The sequence below is a fragment of the Corvus brachyrhynchos genome, unplaced genomic scaffold (genome assembly GCF_000691975.1).
Source record: "Corvus brachyrhynchos isolate BGI_N302 unplaced genomic scaffold, ASM69197v1 scaffold413, whole genome shotgun sequence".
In the NCBI taxonomy this organism is placed as follows: Eukaryota; Metazoa; Chordata; class Aves; order Passeriformes; family Corvidae; genus Corvus; species Corvus brachyrhynchos.
This window is the reverse complement of record NW_008237240.1, coordinates 332,418-349,998: the sequence shown is the minus strand read 5'-3', so window position 1 is coordinate 349,998 and position 17,581 is coordinate 332,418. Positions and strand designations below refer to the sequence as shown.

General features: G+C 43.5%; 1 protein-coding gene across 1 annotated transcript in view; it reads right to left on the bottom strand.

Moving 5' to 3' along the window:
• PRDM15 (PR/SET domain 15) overlaps positions 1-17,575 on the bottom strand; it is a 30,728-nt gene extending 13,153 nt beyond the window's left edge. The window contains 11 exon segments of the mRNA XM_017730179.1: positions 1-37; positions 663-841; positions 1,896-2,031; positions 2,619-2,837; positions 3,601-3,699; positions 6,091-6,216; positions 7,350-7,602; positions 8,300-8,453; positions 11,181-11,274; positions 14,504-14,550; positions 17,304-17,575. The exon segment at positions 1-37 is cut by the window's left edge and continues 1 nt beyond it. Coding sequence (XP_017585668.1) covers positions 1-37; positions 663-841; positions 1,896-2,031; positions 2,619-2,837; positions 3,601-3,699; positions 6,091-6,216; positions 7,350-7,602; positions 8,300-8,453; positions 11,181-11,274; positions 14,504-14,550; positions 17,304-17,467 — 1,508 coding nt within the window. The 5' untranslated portion in view covers positions 17,468-17,575.
• Positions 17,576-17,581: the final 6 nt, after the last annotated feature.

Below are 17,581 nucleotides of genomic sequence, written 5' to 3'. Positions count from 1 at the left end.
AGCTTTGCACATTTCTCACATTTGAACAGTTTGTCACCTGAGGGGATCAACCAAGATGAAAGGGAAGTAGTCAGTGATTGATAATAACCAACTCCAGGCAAGACAGCGGAAACCAAAGCACAAGCAACTGCAAACAAACAGGCTAGTGATGAAAAATTTAGTAATTCAGGAGATCTAAGTTGTGGATTTTAACCATTTCCAACAATTTTGGTTTAGTTCCCCCACCCTTTTTTCAGTGATGATTGTTCATGGAACCCTTACAATAGGACACAGACCCCTGGAATTGCAGATCACAGGTGGAAAAACACTCAGCTGACATTCACGCAGCTATGTCACCCATGTGCCTGTGAAGGTGGGGGTGATATTTATGTATATATTCAAAGACAGTAAGAGCTTTGGAAAAAACATCACATGCCCTCATTTAAAAGATGTACCTAATTCAAATTTTAAATACTTTTAACTTCAATTTTGCACTACTGTCTTCTCATGCTTTGGTCTGAAAAATTGAAATAGTTTCCTAGAGAGAGTTAAAAGAAAGAAAAAAGCAAAACCAGCTCTCTTATAAATATGTATCCCAATACCTAAAACGAGCCCTGCTGTTTAACTCAAAGGTGAAACCAAGACACAAAATCAATGCCCAGGCAAGGGAAAAGCCAACCCACCGTGAGAACGGATGTGCCTGCTGAGGTTGCTGCTGTTCTGGAAGATCTTACTGCAGATGCTGCACTGATAGACCCTCTTGTGCTCCCCCAGCTGCTTTATCAGCTTCCGCCGAATTCCGTGTCTACTGGAGAGAATTAAACTTCTTTTGAGGGACATGGTGTTTTGGTGATGAACAAACCTACTGGATTAGAGAAAAAGGCAGGGACTGAAAGCTATCCCACAGGTTGCAACAGAGTACCACCAGCTGGCAAAAGCTAGAGGAGTGCTCAGCTCAGCTCCTGGCAGGAGGGAGGGGGCCTGGATGGAGCTGCCCCAGCTCCAAGGTGCCCCCCTGGCCACCCCCTGGAAGCTGCAGATGTCACTCCCTCCAAATTATCTTCACCCAGCACCAGCAAAGCAAAAAGCAGCAGCAGAGATTCTCTTTGCAGGCCCCTCAGAGGAACAGAAAGGATCCATTTTGCTCATCCTCTGAAAACATCAGCACTATCTCAGCTTAGGAAGTTTGGCAGCCCCCACATAAAAAGTGTATTTGAGCAGAGGGCAGCAGGGTGCCAAGAAGCACTGTGCCATTTCCCAGCACAACCACCTGCTGAAATGCCTTTTTGATGGCTCTGTGTCTGCTAAGGACTTCAATATATACCATTACTAGCTAAATCTGAAAAATTGAGGGGTCTATTATACAAAAAAAAAATTCAAAAGGCCAATTTTACCAAGACAAAAAGGCATAAAAGGATCTGAATTAATCAAGTGATACTTAAGAGTCTCCCTGAGGTTCTGTTATACTGAAGTTTTCCCCTCCCACTGCTCTAAATCTGAAGTATCACGTGCAAAATCAACATGAAGTCATTCATGAGCTAAGATGACAAGCAAGACTGAATAATAATAATGATTAATATATTCTGAAAGAACAAATCTCTTTGCCTGTCTTATCACTAACATTCAATGGGAGTAAATTTCACCTTGCAGCTGCAGGAGCCTTTTGGAAACACATTGAATAAGAGCAGTAACACGATGAACAAAGAAATTTTCATTTATGTTATGTTCCAAAATCCTACCACCGTCTTCCAGTGTACAAGTGGCACTCAAAACCACCTCTTGTAGCAGCAGCAGCAGCACACAATTTTATGCTGGTAGAAAAGAGCATCTGTGGGCCCAGAAGTCAAGCAGAACTGTTGCATGCTACATCATCTTAGCTACAACTTAGAGGAAATTCTGCATCCCAGAGCACTTACTTTGTCACTGAGCTGATGCTGTTTGTGGTGCTGGGCATCTTTCCTAAAACCAAATCCATAATCCTCTCTTCTGGAGCTGGAAGCAGGGCCACCTCTTCTGGAGGGACCTCAGTGACAGCGTCAGCCACGCGTTCCACTGCGAACACACCACAGAAATAAACAGAGCAGAAATGTGGACAGCTGGAAGTAAAACCTCAACCTAAAAAATGCAGAATTTGTAATAAGATGTGGCACTGGACAAATTAATTGTCCACAAACACATTCAAAGAAATCATTGACCCCCTGCCTTGGGCAGGGACATCTCATGTTTTTGTAACTTCTTACCTTTCCAAGCTATTACTGAAGGGTCTGTTGACCATGAATCATGGAATTTCCTATTAGACCATCCCTTCAAGGAAGGTAAGGCCCTTTCTAGACTAAAATTAAGGTAGAGAGAGAAAGATTTGTCCTTTTGAGAGGAAGGATGCTTCCTCTCCTGTTCCTTCTTGCAGGTCTCATAACCACTCACAGGAGAATGCAGGTGATCTGAGTGAAGGTGTTGCAACACCTACAGCAGAAAGGCCCCCAGAAATAATTAACAAAACTTGTGAATTGGCAGCTTTAGTGATCTAACTAAAATCCTCCATCTTGTCTCTCTGCTGCTTTTTAGGCCTTTCTGCAAAGCCATCGACACGGATGTGTAAGTGGATTTATTGCTTAGCGTTTTCTAGATTTATGTTTTACCTTTCTCTTCATCAATGACAAGAGGTGGTTCTACTTTTGCTGTTTTGGCCTTTCTTCCCCTCCTGGCCTTTCTCCTTGAGTCTGTGCTGGCACTGGCTTCATCACTTGCCACCTGTTGATCTGCTGGTGCAGCCTCTGCTGCTTTCTCTGCTTTCTCAGCATCGTTTTGGCTGCTGGGGGGGGCACCTTTGGCTTGTTCCAGGTGACTCAGCAAGTGCTCTGGGTGGATGGAAAGAACAGAAGAAAAGAAGAAAAAGGAAGAAATTATCCTCAAAATGCTCAAATGGAAACAGCTGAAGCTCATCTATCAGGTCCATCTCACTTTGCAAAGACTTACTTCAAATTATTTCAAAAGCAGTCACAGTAACTTCACAAACCAAAGCATACAGTTTATTAAACAGTCATAAGAGATTTGTTGATACCACAGTAAGAAGTTTGTGTTTCTAATAATGGGTACATTTTTCCAAATGCCCAAGTTATTTACCGACCTAAGTCCCCTTTTCAAAAATGATTCATCAAATGGCCAAAGCTTCTAAATAATTTTAAATTCTTCTGAAAACTGCATAAAATAGCTGTGAAAGAAATGCAGAAAAACATATGTACTTCGTTACCTTGACTTAATCTGTGCCACAAATACCAGATGGACAGTATCACAAAGTATGATCTGGCATCACTGACCTTTACACTGCTCATGCTCCCTGTCCTTTATTTTCCTGACAGTCACATCCTCCCCTAGATCACAGTTTTATTTCTTGTAGCTTCAACACTACAGTTGTTTGTCCAGAGACTGAATGCTGCCATGCTCAAAACATCCAAAATATCCCTGTTCTACCTTCCCTACTACTCCTTTCCTTAAAGGAACACGGAATTTAAAACTTCTATCTTGCTGCACCATGGATGGTGCCTGGCTTCACAGCTGTGGAAGAGCAGAACTCTGCTGATGATTCTCAGTGCTCTCCCACGAGTTTCTAGCACTTCCTACCTGTCAGCAGCTGGGGCTCTTGGAAAGCAGATGAACACACTTTACACGTCCACTGGTTGGGCTTTGCTTCTGCTGTTCCACTGCCTTCTGGAGTGTTCACTAAATCACAACAAGAAATACTGAAAAGCTTTGAAAATGGGAAGGTGGTAAACCCCTGTAGCTTTGTTTGTCTTGCAATAACTCCCTGAGTATCACAAGGTACAATTTAAGCAGCAAGAGGCCCTTGGGGGGCAGCTGGGACCACTTCAGGATTTTCCAAACATGAAGAGTTGAAACATCAGAAGATATAAATGATGCCAGGAGAGAGTATCAATGATCTTGTAAAGTCCTGAGGGTCCCTTTATCACTTTCTAAAGAACTGTGCTCATAAAAGGCATGACATAAAGCAATTTTTAGCACCTTTAAAACCAGAGTTACCAGTCTTCTTCTAGGTTAGCTGAGGACAGAAGCAGGAGAAGCCTCCTTGCTCTCTGTGAAGAGCATTGCAGAGCAAGAACATTTGGATTAATGGAAGTAAGGGTGAGGACAATGAAAACCCGGGTTTGAGCAGTTTCATTAATTTGATGTGCTATGAAATGACCATATTGATACTTTAATTAACACATCAACTCAAGAAAGGTATAGAAAATGAAGAAATTAGGGCAAAAATGGCACTGGAATAAAGAAAATAAAATGGGAAAAGTCACTCTGTTCACAGTCCTCTGTATTTCAGTCCTTAGATGGTATCTTTGGATTTGTCAAGAGGATCTGATAAATCTGGACTGATTCAGATACTTTTTTGGCACACAAAAAGCTGAATATTCCACAGTATACCAGACTCTTCCTCCAGAGGAGGATGACATTCAAGTCAGGGTAAGTGAATGGCAGCACAGGGAATTCAAATTGTGCCTCAGTTTCTGCCACACATTTCCTGGATGATCATTACATGTCAGTTCAACTCTCTCTGCCTGAGGACCCCATCTATAAAGGGACAGTAAAGTTCTTCCTTCTTTTCAGTGTTGGCTCTTAAACCAAAATAAAAGATTCTCTGAGGCAGAGGTTGTTTCCTGCTACAAGATACATTCAACACTCTGCACTACAGAGGTGTGATCTCAGCCACGCTGCAATAAATAAATAAATAAGAAATGACTTGGCAATGCAGCAACAGAAATTCCTTCTTCACAGGCTACATAAAGTACTTCTTGAGGGCTCTGTCCAGGAGGACAAAAGCAGCAAACCAAGATTCTGTGTAAGTTAATTGTCCCTGACTCTGCACTTCCCTTGCTCCTTGCACTGGTTTGACAGGAAGAGTCAGGTCCTTTTTAAGTTCCCACTTCCTCAGGCTTCCAGGCAGCTGCAGGGCAACCTGGCTGACTTGGAACCACACATCTGACAGCTGGCAACTGCTTGGTATGACTTGAGGTAAACAGAATCAAAAGAAGAAAATTTTGTTTCGGAAGCACCAAAACACTACATCAGTGGGAACACTTCAGGGTTCCCAAAATATAATAGGCAGCATTTTGTTTCTAATGAAGTTGGGCCTTTCAGGCAATAAATAGGGTGAAGGATGTAGGAGGGGCTGCTCCAATTCTTCATGGTTTACCCCCCAAAAAATCAATAATGCCAAATTGAAAGCCAACTCTCCAGTCAACTTCACAGTTCAGCTGTGACAGAATCCAAGCTGACAAACGGCTCCTCTGATGAATTGTTCTGTACACATCTGCAACAACTCCCCTCCTCTCCTCCTGGCTACCTTTACTACCAGTAAGCAAAATTTAAGAAAATAACCTCTTAAAGAGCAGACTCAGAATGGTTTTCTTTTGATCCTGTGTACTCTTGAGTGTACTTCTTGTACATACTTGGTGTTAAGTGGGTTCTTAATTTTCCTGTTCCACTTAGCAGAGACCGGGTGGGGGGAGCACTGCTTTGTAATGAATCCTTGGGACAGAGCTCCTGTGACACTACCAGGTACTTCCTCAGCCATAGGTGCTTTGCCAAGAGGATATGTATTGCTTCTAAGTTTATTTAGATTTGAGTTTCTGTAATCTAGAACAGTCTGAACTCTAACAGTGGCATATACTGTGGTATTATTGTAATTTGGGGATGGCCAGTGTTCTTGCCATTTCCAAACATTTACCCACAGTCTCATGTTTTCTTCTAGAACCTGGCCTAATCATTTGAATTACTACACTTTGCTCAAGAAGAATGAAGATTTTCTTTGGAATTGCCCCCACCCTAACACTAACTACCCTTAAAGTCAGGAGCACTTGTGGTTTTCATGAAAATCATCTGCCTAAAAGTTTATTGGCCCCTCTGTGACTTTTTAACCTGTGTATGTACTTTAAACACTGTGCCCATGAAAACAAAAATCCAGGCTTTCAAATCCTCTCTAAATCAGTATTTGCCAAAAGTTATTTATCCATAATACATGTGTAGAAGTGTTACACCTAACAGATCAGTAGATCTGTATCTGTCCTCTATCTCCCTTAAAAGCACTGTAATTTTGCATACCTGCTGGATCAGCTGCTAGTATGCTGGATTTCTTGTTTTTTTTATGGGGTAAGACAGCAGATGAAGGTTTTGAAGAGACCTTATTATTCCCCTCTTTATCAAATTCCATCGCTACCAAGGATGTATCTGTGAAGAGGAAAAACAGTTCATCTTTACTTTCCAGACCCTTTGACTCTTGCTCTGTGCTGAGGGCAGTAACCATAGTCAGAAAGTTTTATTCTGTAACAGGCCTGCAAATAACATTCTCATGTAAAATTTTAACCAGGGCATTCTTATATCTGAATCTCATCCACTGTGCCTTAAATATCCTGGAGTGTACAGTGGAAGTGCTGAACAGAGAGGGCAGGGCATACTTAAACACTATTTTTAAATACCCATAACCCCACAAAAATACATGAACAGGTTAAACTGAAGAGGGAAAGATGAAACCTCTCAGTTAATACCAACTGCAAGCATCTCAGAGTTCAGAAGTCTGTCAACCTGTGCATTGGTTCAGCTGCAGCACTTGAGACTCTGCTTAGGATCAAGGGCAGCCATAAAGCTGACACTGGTGGCAATGGCCTCTCCCCAAGCATTTGTCACCCCAAATTACACCCAGCAGAGCAGTAATAACATCCAGGGAGTACTCCCAACTCAAGAGCAGGCAGAAGACACCCTTGCAATGCTAAAGGATCTTGCCTTTCAGCTGTAGAAATGGAAAAGTAGGAGAAAACAAAGAGAAAGAACAATGGACTTGTGGCAATTCTAATTCAGATTCTAAAATATCTGCTGCCTTTCTTTCCAATGCACAGCCACATGATCTTACTCTAGCAGGTCCCATGTGAGGTTGACTAAGACAAATGTAGTTTTTTAGACCTGCGTATCAGTTCTGTGCAAAACCAAAACATTTTCCCTGCAACTGAAGAATGGCTTCTTTAGCAAATCTGCATGCTGATTTCTCTGAGAATTGAGCTCCTTTGCTGTTCTACCCAGAAATGCTTTTGATACGACCACCAACTCTTTAGTTAAGGACTGTTTATCCAGTTTGTGCACTCTGAAGAGGCTGAGCCATTAACTAGGCCACCTGCTTGTAAAAACCTGGCTGCATCACAGTGAAGAATCTACGCTTTCCTCTTGCAGGGCACCCACTGTGCAGGCTGGCCTGACTCTGCAGGATAAGAGCCTACTGGATAAACAGCACTGTCAACTCCAACAGCCAGGGACTATCAGTCCCTGCCAGCACTGGGCCCTTAGGAAGGAAGAAAGGCCCCCACACATACCATTGGCAACACTAGTGACCTGCTTCAGCACTGGCTTTTCCATTTTTTTGGCGTAAAAAGCTGCATACCACACTCGCAGCTCAGTTCCTGGGGGGATGTCCTGGGAGGTGGTGAAGTAAATGTCGTTGTCATGCTGGAAGGCAGTTAAGTTTTGATGCTCATACTCAGTGGCTGGGCGCACCATCATCATCCAGTTGCAATCGTCTTCGTTTGTGGTGTCAAAATACACCAGGGGCCCTTCCTTCTGGAACACCTGCCAAGCAAAATGTGCATAGAATAAAAACCTTGCGAAATGATACAAAGTTAAGGAAAAAAAAAATTATTTGGTGCTTTTGCAGTGGTTTCTTTTTGATGTACATCGGGGATGAAGCAAGCCTCAAGTCTTGCATGAGGCATCTTTCACTTAGTCACACGTTCAGATGAGTAAGTCTGAGACAGACAAGATGTGAACAAACTGAACTCCTATCCCAATAATTCTTGCTACAGCCACCAGTTTCTCAAAAAATTATTGGATACATGAGTGGAGGGGTATCCAAACAGCCATCAGCCCAAGGCACATTTCTAAATCTTTACTTCTGAGCTAGGTATTAGTGGAAAATAAGACTGAATTCCATTCTCTTTCCTACCAAAACTTGTCAAGAGAGGAATAAAACAAATGCAAGACAAAACCCCACTTATTCTGCATATTCCATAAACCTAATGCACATGTGGCTCATTAGGCAAATTCAATCAAATTGAAGAGACTCATTAAAAGAGCTGAGCTTCTACTTTGGTTCTTCTGTACCTTGCCCAGAGAATGTTTGTTTAGCTCATCTCTTACAGGGCACACCTAAAAGATGTTCCAAATAATCCCCCTACACACATCTTTTTTTTCCATAGTATTAGATGGGATTAATTCACCAGAGGTAAAACTGACTCCTTGCTATTGCTTTTCATGTTCTGTGCCTTACCTTCAAGGGAAAAACAGATTCTTTCTCCAGCTTGAGAACTCTCTTGCATTCAAAGGGGCCAAACTGGGTACGTTTCACCAGCTGAGTCAGAGCAAACACTCCCTCAGTCCCATCCTCCAGCTGTCTTATCTCCAAATTAGAAGGCAGAGATGATCTAAAAAAATTAAGAGAGATTTGAGGAAAACAAAAATCGCAGAATCAATTAGGTTGGAAAAGACTTCTGAGATCATCAAGTCCAACCTTTGGCTGAACATCACCTCATCCAGTAACAGTTACTCACTGGACAACACTGCAGAACCCATGGAAGAAAGAAATCAACAGAGATTTCTCCAGTCCCTGGGAACAGCAAAGTTTTCTGCTCAACACACTCTAACTTCTGTGAGGATTTATAAACAGAGGGGAACAACACTAGCAGTGCAGGAGGGCCAAATCAGTGATTCCTTGCAAAAGCTCAGTCCTGATATCTCATCTAAACCTTCTCTCAGGCCATTCCCCCTTGTCCTGTCACTACAGTTCCTGTTGAAAGGTTCCTCTCCAGCTCTCCTGCAGCCCTCTTTACACACTGAAAGGCTGCTGCAAGGTCTCCCTGAAACCTTCTCTTCTCCAGGAGAGCACATAAAAATGAAAAAAATGAGCAGTTAAGCTCATCTTAGTTCTTACTGGAACACCCTGAAGCCTCTTCTAAAACAGATTATCCTCTGACTCTACAGATCTTTGGTTGTGACCGTGCTTATTTTAAAAAAATAACCTCTACCCCTCCCCAGATTAACACTTTATAGCCTTATGCAGATCATAGCCCTTAAGATGGAAGTCCTGGAAGTTTCCCTTCTGTCTTGTTACAAACACTACCACATTGGTCACAAGTGCTTCTGTGCTGCCAGCCTCTCTCTTTTCCCAAACAAGCTTCTGAGAAGAGCTACATGTAGTAAGTGTTGTTACTACATATAATACACACAGAATATCTTCCAAAAATTCACATGACTGGCTCTACCGTATTGGTTTTACAGACCAAATGCAATTCTGTTTTTTCAGCTCTGTGCTAACAGATGAAAAGCTAAAAATAATCAGACAGGCTACTGACTACTCTGTAGAAGTTGACACTGGCAGAACTGCTTTACTGCCTAGACAAAGAGAAATACAAAAACATTGCAATCATAGTGACAAGCAACTGAATTGGGGGGGAAAAAAAAAGCTTTCAGTTTGAAACATAGAATAAGCAGTGTCAGAGAGAAGTCCAGGAGATGTTTCTCAACACTTCTAACCATAAAGCATCCATTTTATCTATTCAGTAAGACAGAGGGAACAACAAACATGTGGTTAAGCAAGGAGACTGTTTTTAAAAGATTCATATTCAGTTTGTGGTTAAACTTGCCCTCAACCTCAGATAACTCACTTTCAGCTACTGTTCCCCAGATGTAGAGGCTGCAATTAAATTTCTTCTTTCCTTTTCTTATCTTACCTGATTCCAGCTGAAAACTCTTCAGGAAAATAAATACATTTATCTGTAAAAAAGTCAATTTAAAATTCTGCTTTCAAGTCTACGGTCCAGCAGCCCACACTTCCACCAGGGAAAACTTAGCATTTGCATGTCAAAAGGAGACTGAAAATCAGTGCATACACCACATTTGCAAATACTCCCAGTTGGAACATCAGCACATTAAATTGCAAGGCAAAAACCAGAAAAAAACTGTAGGAAATAATAGTTTAACTTGTCATTGAATCTGTGTAGTACAGGCTGGAGATGTACTGCACTGCCCATTTTTTTGTGTGTAGGAAAAGCACCTCCCTCACCAGCTTCTATTATTCCAAGGGGTATTTTTAAATTACCCTCAAGCACCTGTAGTGTCAGGGCTGTTAACCATTAACAGCTGCTGCAAGGGATCATCCAAGGCAGGTTCCCAGGCACAGGAAGGCCGTGCCTGGCAGGAGCTGTCGGGGAAATAAGGGACAGCTCCTGCCCAGGAGCATCCTGCCCAGGCCACGGGGTCATGGCACCCACGTGGCAGATCCAGCACATCCAGGATTTGTTCCAAAATGGTCCTGGGAATACACAGCACAGCCTCCGCAGCCAGGATGTGCCAGACCTGCTGCCCACGTGCCTGTCTTCTGCTTGCAACTTCCCAAGAGGAAATATGGAAGCCCTGCATGCATTATATAACACACAAAGCCATCTGAGCACTTCCCTTTTTGGGTCTGTACTACATCTTCACTACACCAATAGTTAGTTCTTTTCCTTAGCCTTATATTTTACACCTTAATAGGAATATCGCTGACAGTGCCTGATTGTCTTTCCCTGTGAAAATCACTACTCAGTGTTGTTTTCTCCCAACTAGATTGAGTCTGTTTGGTTCTTTTGGCAAACATGAGTGTTTCTGCTGCGCTGTCACAGATCTGCTGACAGAATTATTACCCCTAATCATTTGCAAAGACCCACAATAATGAGAACAACTTGTTTTGCTCCTTAAGTGGAGGAATGAGAGAGTTCATAGCAAGCAGGAGGATACAACCATTTACATGAACAAGAAATCCTCACACACTTCTCTAAGAGGGTGCATCTGAGGGGGATAAAAGTGGCAGGTATTCAACCACTATAGAAGTCATCACCCCATCTGGCACCACCTGACTTCTTGCCAGAAACCTCAGCAAAGAAACAGAGTCCTGATGAGCAGCAAGTTATTTTTTTGGCTTCAATTCAGTGCAGCACTTAAGTGTGTGCATCAATTTTTCTATTTAATCAAGGCCATGTGCTTTCCATAGATTTCTGTCATCCTCTGAGAGTTCACTTTCCAGCTGTCAATGTGACATCCACCAAAGAGCAAATATGCTTTAAAGGACTAACATGGGCGTTGGGTTAGTCAGGACTAACACAAACATTTCTTACCTTGCCCTGCTCAACACAAAGGAGTCTTTGACTGTCACCACTGGGCCCAGCTCAGGGCACTCTGAATCATGGTACTGCCCACAGTCCTCGCACCCTGCAAGGAACCAGACAGGAAAGGTTGGTGGAAAACACTTTTGTAAGACAGTTTCCTCCCTCTTTCAAGAGAAACCGAGCACCAGGCAAAATACATATGTAGGGAGGCAGATGTTTATTTATATTGCTTAAAAGAACATGAATAATTGAACACTGAGCTGATAGCTGGCACCTGTGTAGGTGAGATAACACACACTGTGATCAGTACCATCAGAAGACAATTGTTTAAATTCTCTCTCAAAGGAATATAATTGCCTTATATCCACAGTAAATATTCTGCTTAAAGATGGCATTATTCTCCAGATAAAGTGCAGGAACACATAGCAGCTAAAGAAAACCACATCACTGCCTTCCCCAGGAGCTGGGCTGTTATGAACAGCTTGTGCAGCATGGTGTTTCCAGTGACAGGAGGCACAAACCCAGAACCAGCAGCAGAACTGGCACAGGGCTCAGCAGGGCACCAGCATGTTCTGGGAGCCCAGCTCTGCCTGGCCACACACATTTCTCACCCACAGAGCAGGACAGAGACCTCCACGGTACCTTCTGGTGCCTTTCCAGACACATCAGCTGGCTGCACAACACACCCTGGCCACCTAATTCACTGTCAGCTTAGCTAAATTAACTTTTAGTTTAAGTGGCTGTAAATTACCCAGAACTGAGTGGTTCCTAAGAAACAATTTTCAGACGAGGATAATTTGAGGTTTTCTAAAATAAGCTAACTTAACAGGATTCCAAATGCTTACACACTGCTTCACTGTGAAAAAAATAGCTGTCAAACTGCCCTGCCTGGTCAGCTGCTGACACAGCTTCAGAAGAGATCATCACACAGGGGTTATATTGCTGTGGTGCCTTTTCCATCTGAGCTCCACGCTCACAAGGGCAAGTCAGGAAACCCCAGAAAGGTGCTAAGTAAAGGGTCATTACACGGTTTTTTGGAAAGACATGAAAAAAGCCATGTCATTCCAAGGCATATCCCTCTGGTAAAGCTACTCTGTGCTCCTAACTGGAAGCCTCTCCCCCCAGATATTTGTCCCAGTGCATAAAAGGATGTCTAAAACAAGGGATCCCAAACTGCTTCACGTTTCTTCTGGCAACAAAACCCACTGAGCAGTAAAAATCGACATGTATTGGACAAACAGCATTTCTGGCTGGTGCAACCCCCAAGCCTGGTCACTGCCTCCTGTTTGTGCTGCCTTCTGGTGAGCCAAGGAATGAAACAACCAGCTCTTCCCATTGTTTTTCAGCAGAAGGAATCTCCCAGTCTGGGTTGCTGTACAGCATCACACAGTTGTTGCAGCAGAGGAAAGGATCCATGGGCAAATGCTACCCACAGACCACTAGCACCAAAGCTCAGCCTACAGCTGGCCTGTTTACTGTGCCACCATTCTCCTGCTCTAGGCCTGCCTGTAGCCCACACTGTGCTTAACATTACTGAAATAATCTGGGCTAAAAGCAGATTTCTCAAACCAGAGAGGGCGGAGGAGCCACAGAAGAATGTGTAAACCAGACTGCTGAAAAGAAATGGACTGTCATCTGCAAAGGGTTGTCATAACCAATGGGGACAGGAAGGAAAAGCCAGAGTTAACAACTTCTCCAACAGGCTTTGCTGTCCAAAGAGAAAAGCATTCGTCATTTTCCTTATCTCCTGACGGCATCAGGGCACTCCTCACTTCTGCAAAGATAAGCCTCTGAAAGGTGCAGACAGCACTGTCCACAACCACAGGCAGGAATAAGTCACACATTCCTCTGACTCCTTTGCAAAGGAATGACCAAAGCCAGGGGAATATGACATTGACATTGTGTGGCATGGCTCAATATCCAAGGGATGCCCTACAGCAGCCATTTCCCAAAGCTGTTACACTCATCGTGTGACACCTTCAAGGGAATTACAGCCACAGGAGAAACACAAAAATGAACATGGGAATAATCATAAGATACCCCAGGGAGACTATATTCACACACTTAAAAAAAAAATATTCCATAATTCTCTTGTCTATGAAATACGTATTCAAGGATATTAATTATGGGAGTGCACAGTGTCATTTATAGCAACTCACTTTTTCAGGACATAACCAGTCCCCACATCCTGTGGGAAAAACCAATTGCAGAGAGCACAAGAAAACGCTCAAGATATTTAATAGGGAATCCAGTATCGTACAGTCACCTCAGCCTCCACTGGAAGGGAGAAAATCATGTGTGACACCTTCTAATTAGGGAATGGCATCACATCCCTGTTCTTTTTGCTGTCCACCAGAATCTTTTTAGGAAGGGGAAGATAAGGTAACCCCTATATGGTATCTGCATCTGAGTAAAAATGCCAACAGTCAACACTATTTTTGAAGGAATCTGTGGTAGAGGGAGAGGTTGAACGTTCTGATAGAGTTGCTGTAGGTGCAGCTGTGGAGCCATCAGGGGTAAAATACTGTGGATCCAAAACCCAAGGACATGTGCTCCATTCTGCTCTGCCCTGACTGGATCCACAATATCTGGGCCTTCTCTGCTCACACAAGGTGAGTGGACTCTGCATCTCTTAACTCTTTTCCACCCTGACACCAGGTCCTGCATGTCCAGGCTGGTGACAAAGACGAGGGCTCAAGTGGGACCCAGGCCTGCCAGCCAAGCTCCAGCAAGCATGGGACACTGCCCAGCCTGGGCACACCACTGCTGCAGCCTTCCCTCACCCACCAGCATCCCAGGAGCCCAGATCCCAGTCACAGAGCCCAGCCTGGCACTCAGGGTTACACAGAGGGCAGAGAAAGAAGCACAGGCTGTGAATGCCACGAGTGACACCTGCCAGGGCAGCTGGTGCATCTCAAACTGGGCTTGTTCAGAAGAATTATGAGTCTGCCTGTCTCTCCTGTGGAGGTGCAGATCCCCAAGTTAGGCCAGAGGTCAGAGTTATCCCCAGACACCCCTGGCTGCTGAAGCTGGTTGTGTAAACAAAGGGCTTACCTGAGTGTTAGGCCTTCAATCTCACTCACTTCAGCCATGAAAAAGCTGTGCTGCTAACTCACGTTCAGAGGTTTCACTGTGTGTTTGCCAACAGTGTCAGAATGTGTATGCTTAAATTACACAACCTCCTCTCTATTCATCCATTAGCTGTTTGAGCCTCCTTTACATAAAGCAATTTTTCTAAATAAAATCTTAGATCTGTTTCAGTCTTTAATTTCAAACATTCTGAGTAGACAAGTCACACACCATGAGAGTTAGATCCTTTTCCTAATACTTACAAATAAACATAATCTCCTCACTGCCATCTTCAGCCATTTTTTTTAACCTGCCAAAATACAAAAGACAGAGTTAGTTCTGAATTGACTTTTATTTTCCATGTAATATAAACATCCCTTTGTGAAGTAATGATGCTGATTGACCCAGAGCACACCCAAACACATTACTGTCCTTGCAGGAGTGTCAATGCAAAGTTAAAGAAATTGAAGTTGTAAAAAAGCCCCAGTGACTGCTGTATCACTACATGAGCTGCAGACATCTCTACCAAGAAGCCTCAATGTCCATGGGCTCTCAGGGTTTTTCTCTCTGAGGCAATGCTGTCTCCTGCTGTTCCCCATCTCTCACCAACTTCCAGCCATCCCCTACTACAAAGCTCCTGTGGAGCCTCAGAACATGCAGGGCCAGAGGATAATCCAGGTCAGCAGCAACCACTACAAGAACAAGGCCCAGTGCAACATTTTATTGAACTGTAGCTTAAAAAAATTATCTCTGAAAGGCAGATTACTTATTTAATAAACACAGTAATCTTAAGAACCTAAAAACTGCTGATACAGTTGCAGATCTGTTCCAGAGGCAAAGGTATGTTGTGGTACTGAGCACCAGAAAACCTGGGGAAATAAAATCCTGCCTCTGTCACTGGCCTTCCAAGAAATGGTAACTGACCAATTTGATTCCACAGTTAAATAAGGTTAATCTATATTCACTTCATTAGTGTCAGTCTGCATTAAAAACTTATATGAACATATCTATTGCCCCTCAACAATTAAATTATGGTTGGCAAAAAGTCTGATTATATATGGCTAAGACCACAACATGAGCAGGACCTAGAAGAGAGTTCTTCCCTTTTCTAACCAAAAAAACACTCTCCTCCTCAAATAAACAATTTTCCCAATGCCTCAGAAGAGAAGCAAAGCAACACAAAGATGATGACCCAAGTCTGAGAGAGATGAGGCTGCAGAACACCAAGTGTATTGGCCAAGAAGACAGGAAGGCTAAGAGGTAAGAGCTGAACCTGTGAGAGGGAGAGGAAACATGACACACCAAACCAGCAGAGCCCTGTTTGAAAACACATAAAGCATTTGCTACGACAGCAACAAAAGCCAAGCCAGAAATGTGGGAGCACATCCATTACTTGGGATCAGGACTCTTCAAGCACTGCCCTCCCCAACTCCACTTGTCAGCAGCAGGATCCCTCCCGAACACTCACTGCTGCAAGGGGCCAGCACTCCCCCTCCCTGGCACAAGCTGGGCCTTTCCTGGCTACAGTTTTTGGGGATAAAGCTCAAATAAGAAAACAAACATTTGAACAAAAGCCCCATGCTGAGCACAAACAGTAACTCAGGACATTTCCTCAAAAGCTCTTATCCTGAAAGCAAGGTGAACGATGCAACAGGTATTTATGGGAGTCCAAGCACAATGCTGCAAAACAAGCGGTGTAAGCTGAGGTCAAAAATGGTTTGGTTTGCTTTTTAACCAACGCTTTTTTTTGGATGCTTTGCACTATTTCAAGAAGCTATTTTTAGATAAGATTTTAATCATAAATACGGCTGAATTAACAAATAAAGGCCTCAGCCAATGGTTCAGGGGCGCAGTGCAGCCAGACCACCACAGGCATTTGCCCCCAGGACGTTACTGTGTCGCATCCTTGGCAAACAGCAGGCTGGGGACAAGTGACACCACAGGAGCAGCAGCTCCGTCTTGTTCCAGGGGCCGTGGGATGAGAATAGCAACAAAGGGGCGGAGAAATCATCAGTGCTGTTCAAGGTGACGGGGAGGAAGCGTGAAGGGCCCTCACAGGTGCCTCGGGCAGCCTCGGTGATCTGCATTAGCGCAGCTCCCATCTCTGCAGCGAGGACTCTCCGTGTTCGCAACACTCCTGATCCGTCACCCCTCGCTCCCCCGCTCAGCGCTGCGCTCCGAAATAAGCGCGGTACCTGCTCTACAATTCTGATTTACACGCTTCTCACCCATGGGCTTCCAAACTCCTCCTCCCAGATCTCGGCTGCGTTTCCCAGGAGTTTTTGAAGTACATGACATGATGCCACCCGCTCCAGCTGGTAAACAGAGTCACGATGTGCCACACAGGCTCACATGATGGCACTGAAGACAGCCTTCAGAATTTTTTTTTTGCCCTCATCTGCTGTTGCTCTGGGCCATGTCTGATTTTTTTTCTTTTTTTTCTTTTCAAACATTTGTACCAGAAAAATATTTCATTAAGTCACTCATCCCACTGCTCCTAATTCTGCTCCTGTCTTGCAGGGATAATCAAAGCTTCTGGAAGTTCCAGGTACTTTTTACATAGAACAGAGAGCAATCATTAGCAGTCAATCAGCAGGAGAAAAGCCACGCAGAGGAAATTAGACCAGGCACAAAGCCTAACTCTGATGGCAGTAAACGAGCAGAAAACCACTTTTTTTTTTTGTTTGTATAATTAGACGAGTGACTCTGTGCCCAAAAGTAGAGCCACACAGCTATGCACAAAAATTCCAGCTGCAACATAGGCCTCTGAACATATCTGGAACTTGAGGGAGCCCAAATGAAGACACTGAGAGGCTGCAGCATCACAGGTACCTGCTTGCAGCCCATGACGTGGAAAGATACTGTGAAGGAAACACTTGAGCTGTAAAAATTTAAGAACTGATGTAAAATCACACTTTCTCCTTATAAACTGAAGAAAGAAATCAGGCTCCAGTGCGAAGTCGAGCCATTTTGATCTTGTTAATGGATTTTTTTTGTTAAAAGTAACTCATAAAAATCTGTATTTAATGAACCTAATGACCAAGAAGGTAGAATTAAAGTTACCCTTTCTTCAGTTTGAGAATGGGCTTCCAGGACTGTGAATAACTTGAAACCACAAGCAGATGGGTGCTGCAGATACATGTGTGGAAGGATGCGCTTAAAATCCAGTTTTCCTCATGATGTAGTAGAACTTTTTCATGCCACCGCTCAAAGGAATTGCAGAACATCTAGTAAACTACAGTGAGGCCTTGTATTTCTTAAAAAAAGTAGGGCCATTCTATCAATTATTGTCGGGGGCGGACGATTTTACGCCACTCGGGGGGGCACGGAAAAGCAGAGCG